The sequence below is a fragment of the Phoenix dactylifera genome, unplaced genomic scaffold, assembly GCF_009389715.1.
Source record: "Phoenix dactylifera cultivar Barhee BC4 unplaced genomic scaffold, palm_55x_up_171113_PBpolish2nd_filt_p 001597F, whole genome shotgun sequence".
Lineage (NCBI taxonomy): Eukaryota > Viridiplantae > Streptophyta > Magnoliopsida > Arecales > Arecaceae > Phoenix > Phoenix dactylifera.
In genome coordinates this window covers 33,933-39,151 of record NW_024068902.1, presented here as the reverse complement: position 1 = coordinate 39,151, position 5,219 = coordinate 33,933, and the positions used below count along the sequence as shown (strand labels likewise).

The 5,219-nt window shown below is 39.0% G+C and overlaps 1 protein-coding gene across 1 annotated transcript; it reads right to left on the bottom strand.

The window, feature by feature from the left end:
• Positions 1–3,885: 3,885 nt before the first annotated feature.
• LOC120108863 lies at positions 3,886–4,428 on the bottom strand. Its single transcript, XM_039122593.1, has one exon. The coding sequence runs from the start codon at positions 4,426–4,428 to the stop codon at positions 3,886–3,888; it is 543 nt and encodes a 180-aa protein (XP_038978521.1).
• Positions 4,429–5,219: the final 791 nt, after the last annotated feature.

Genomic DNA, 5,219 nt, shown 5'->3' with positions numbered 1-5,219 from the left:
TCATATCCAAAGGCCCATTTCCTGAAGCTCTTAATTCACCCTCTCCCTTTGGCAAAAAGGAAACTTCACTAGAGGAGATGATGGAGGTTTTCAAACAGTCAAAATCAACCTCCCGCTTCTTGATGCTATTAGACAAGTTCCCTCCTATGCCAAATTTCTCAAAGACCTTCGTACCCAAAAGCAAAAATCTAGGACACATGTGCCTAAAAAAGTCTTCCTAACTGAGCAAGTGAGTTCTATTCTCCAACACAACACCCCACCGAAATTCAAAGATCCTGGTGCTCCCACCATCTCCTGTGTCTTAGGAAATAATTTCATTGATCGAGCACTCTTAGATCTAGGGGCAAGTGTTAATCTTTTACCTTACTCAGTTTATGAGAAACTTGGGTTAGGTGAGTTAAAACCAACCTCGGTATCCCTTCAGTTGGCTGATCGATCTGTAAAAATACCACGAGGAATAATTGAAGATGTTCTTGTCAAGGTAGACAAATTCTATTTTCCAGTAGATTTTATCGTCCTTGATATGGAACATGAGCCTAATCCTAAGAAACAAATCCCCGTGATCCTTGGGCGCCCCTTTTTAGCTACAGCCAATGCGAGTATAAATTGTAGAACTGGGGTGATGAATATATCCTTTGGAAATATGAAGGTCAAGTTAAATATATTTCATGCCTCTGATCAACCTGCAAAGGATGTTAAGTGCTTCCTAATAGACAAAAGGACGATCTTGTAGAAGAAACCTTTCCCTATATTTTGGCAGATAACCCTCTGAAAACATACTTGGCCCATTTTGACTTTGATATAGACAAGGCCATAGAAGCAGTCAACTTCCTGCCCAACAATCAGTCTTCCACAAATTTTCTTCCTTGGAGAACCCCGCATGAACCCGGTATGATTTGATAAGGATGCACTGCGTCTGGCTGAAGACGTTAAACTTAGCGCTTGTTGGGAGGCAACCCAATTCTCGTAGGTTATTTTTGCATATTTTCTTGTCGCATTTTTTTTATTTTCTTAATAGGATCCCTCATATTACTGATGCAACTACGGTAAAATGCTTCTATCCTCCATATGCATCATATTTTCGTCCAAAATAAAAAAATATATAAAACAATAAAATAATAATATAATATTCAAAAAAAAAACATTGAGGACAATGTCTGATCTAGGTTGGGGGGTATAGGATTCGAATTTTTGAAGAAATTTTTCGAATTTTCACATTTTTAAGTGAATTTCAAAAAAAAAGTGAATTTCAAAAAAAAAAATCTAATTTCTATGCCTTAGTGCTGAAATGATAATCACGAAAAGTATATAAAATCTAAAAAGCCCAATGATTAGTCAGGAATAAGTCAATTTGAGTTCTTTTCATTAAAAATTCTTTTAGCGAGTTGTAAGATAATTTTTACTTTGAAATTTCACAACACGTAAGGCCTGCACTTCTAAGGGTTAGGTTTAACATGATGTTGTTAAGTCTGGTAGCAATCTTGAGTCCTGATGAATCATACCTATCTAATTCGCTATTAAAAAAAAAGAAGCGAATTTAGTCAGGTACATCGAAAAGGGCTACCTATTGTCAAAGGTCAACGGGCTTGCAATGATGAATTCGAGCATAGATCCGTAGGGGAGTCTTGATGCCTAACACCTTATGCCTAACACCTTATGCCATCTGGATGCGAGTTTATCCCGTAAATGCTAGAGTTCAAGCTCCCTTGCTCTGTTCTATTTCCGTGAAATCTGGGAAGATAGATCGGAAGCTATGCCATGGGAGATTGGCTCTATTTTGAAACTAAAACAAGGGAGGTGATCCATGGGATTCGGCAGCTCGGGCGTTGGATTGAGAGGATCTCGGCTGGGAAAATCCAGATGAGGATGAGAGTTGGGAATCCAGTTGGGATAAGCTGGGATGGAATCGTGAGATGAGTAGAGGCTTTGAACGCGGATGGGATGAAGGCTGATGGATTCGGCTGGGAGCTGGATATGAAGTGATCTCAAAGGGGTTATGGCTCGGATCCGTGATAACGTTGAATCCTGGATAGCCGTGGGATAAGGATAAAGAGCAAACGCGGAGATGCACGGGAGAAACGGACGGCCATGTGGAATGTGCGAAATGCTGGGAGGAGATTTAATCAGCTTGGAATGATGCCTTTTAGGATGTGATTAACTCGGGAGAAAATTGGAGTTGATCCCGATTGGATGAAGGAGTTGTTCGGATGGGTTAAACGAGGATGGTTTATGAATCCGTGTTGTACTTGGAGGGATCGATTGGCTTGGACGATGGAGCTCTATTCTGATAGGAATAGTTGGCCGAGTGTTGGATTTGGTTCGGGAGAGTGATACGGCTTTGTTCTTTGAACAGGCTCTAGAAAGGGACTCGGATTGGTTGAAGCTTTGGGATCCGTGCAACTAGATGATATACTTTGAGATATGCGAAACAAATAATTGAAGGGATTTTATTAAAATAGGATCATGTGGAAAAAGAGCTGGAATGAGTGAGGAGAAATTTAGGTGAACGTATGAAGAGTCAGGAATTAATAGGAAGCACTGGGTTTTGGAAAAGAGTTATTGGAGTCGACTCTGAAAATATAAAATTGTGAAATGATGTAGTGTCCGTTTAGGTTTTACCTAATTGAGCTTGACTTGACCTGCATACATTAAACTTAATCAATAAATAATCAAATCAAACTTGAATTATCTTTGATAATTCATTAAAATGCACTGGTGAAGGTAATACATTTTTTAGTTGAATTTACAAAATATGTGAATTAAAATAATGATAAGTGCTATGAATAAGATATTAATTTATACATTATTTAGCACTTATCACAGCCCAAGGAAGAAGGATCCCCCCTTCTCCCTCTTCTTGGTGTGGCGGCTCTCCTCGGTGGCCTCAAGGAGAAGGAGAGGAAGCCCTAAAAACAAGGCTTCCTTCTTCTTCGGGATGGAAGGAATTCCATCCCGTTGCCTCACGTGCGTTGCACATGAGGCCAAGGTTTGGGACTGAGCCGGTCAAATGGACCGAGCCCAGTTCCAGGGTCTCACATTCTCCCCTAAAAAAAATTTCGTCCACGAAATTTTCGTACATGCAATTCAAGAGTAGGAAATACTTCTTTCAAATCAAGTCATAACATTTTTCAAATCAAAGTCATCTTGTCTGACCAATGTCAAATAATTCCATTCACCATACTTCCTCTGCACACACTGATTTAAACCTCAACATACCCATGTCAAGTCTAGATTTTTTTTTTTCTAGAATTACTTGCTTATTGGTACATTCATTATTATGTCGTAATCCGTGTGAACACTTTCAAAATTTAAAAGTTCATATTCTTCTTTTGACAACTAATCAAAAATGATATGTAACTATTTAATCTTTTCTAGCAGTATAATGAGTTGTCTAACAAAGAGCAGTGGGTATGGTTAGACAATAAATAGAAATAAATATTGGAACTAGATTAATACCTGTCGTCAACACATCAGAAGCCTGTGCATCTTGCTGTGTAAGTGCAAATACTCTTTCTTGAGTCTTTGGCCCCTGGCTTCCTTCCATTGCCTGAGTAGATCTATTCTCGTTTCTTTGTGGGCAGTCTGCAATTTTATGACCTATCTACCACATCTAAAACAGGCACCGGTGTTCCAATGGCAATCCTTGTCAGCATGAGCCTTACCACATCTGGAACATTTATTGATATTCATCTGCTTAAGGTTGTCACTCGTGGATTTCTTGTTTGAACTTTCGGCATTTTCATTGCTCTGCCCCTGAAATTCATTCGATCTGTTCCTCTTCTTTTGATTTCTTTTCCTTTCCAACCATTCATCATTAACTTCCCTTTCAATTATTAAAGCCTTATTTACCACAGCTGCATAGGTAGTCAATTCATAAGGTACCACTTATTTTCTAATTTCAGTCTTTAGTCCCATCTCAAATTTATGCGATCGATCTAGCTTATCCTCGACTAACTTTGGAACAAATTTGGCTAGCTCGGTAAATTTAGTCTCGTATTCTGCAACAGTCATATTCCTTTGCTTTAGATGAATAAACTCCTGCTCTTTTTGCGTCCTTACACTCCAAGGAAAATACTTATCATAAAATGCTCCTCGAAATTTTTCCCAAGTGAGTGGCTCCCTATCCTGCTCATATTTATGTTCCAACATCGGCCACCAGTTGAATGCCTCACCTTGCATCATGTATGATGCAAACAAAATCTTTTCATTATCCTGGCATCTCAAGATAGCAAATGCTCTTTCCATCTCTGTAAGCCAATTGTCTGCTTCCAACGATTCTGTAGTCCCCTTGAAAGCTGGAGGAGCCAGCCTCTTAAATTCAGCTATACTGCTACGCTGTTTACACTGTTCCTCTCGTCCTTGCTGTGGTTGTGTCTGGGGCAACTGCGCTTGTTGTTGGAGCAACTGCTGTTGCACCTGCTGTTGCATCTACATAAGGCCCACTATGGTCTGCATAACCTGGCCTAGGCCCGGTTCTTGTTGTCCTATTTGAGTATCACTAGTAGGATTAACGACTCTCTCCTGCTGAGTGGTGTTACCAACTTGTTGGGGCATGCTGTCATTTTGCGGGTTGGGTGCCTTATTAGTAGCTCTGCGAGTAGTCTTTCTCGTCTGACGTGGAGGCATCCTGATCTATGTCTATCAGATAGCAACATGCCAATAATAAGTGATCGGTTATTTCAATTTCAAAAATAAACCACGCAATAGCACGTACCCTATAGGATAGCGATTACGGGTGTCGGTCCACAGGGATTGTAGAATAAATTATTTTTCTTTTAAAAATAAATCATGAAGAAGAATTTGCTAACTTGATTTAACTAAATTAAACTATGAGTGCGAATTAGAATTTATCAGAATAAATGGATCTAGGGTTTGGAGTCCACCACATAGCATTGCATCAGGGTTTGTATTCTTTATTTTTTTATCTTTTGGAGAGGCATGCAATATTGGCTACAAGCCTTTTAAAATAAAAGCATAAAGAGTTTTAAGAAAATCCATCTTCGGTATAGCAAGAAGTGTCTACCTAATTATGCTAACCTAGGGTGCAGTACACCTCATCTTCCTAGGCATGGATCATCTTAGACTACTTTAGTAAACATGAATAATAAATAGCATGCTCAAAGTTTAAACATCATAAAAGAATTTTTCATTGATAATAAGAACTTAAACAAGCTCCAAAATAATAAAAAAAATAAGAACTACAATGCCCTGTAACATTG

Coding starts and splice junctions, on each gene's coding strand:
- LOC120108863 (XM_039122593.1), bottom strand. CDS start 4,428: ATGCAACAGCAGGTGCAACAGCAGTTGCTCCAACAACAAGCGCAGTTG.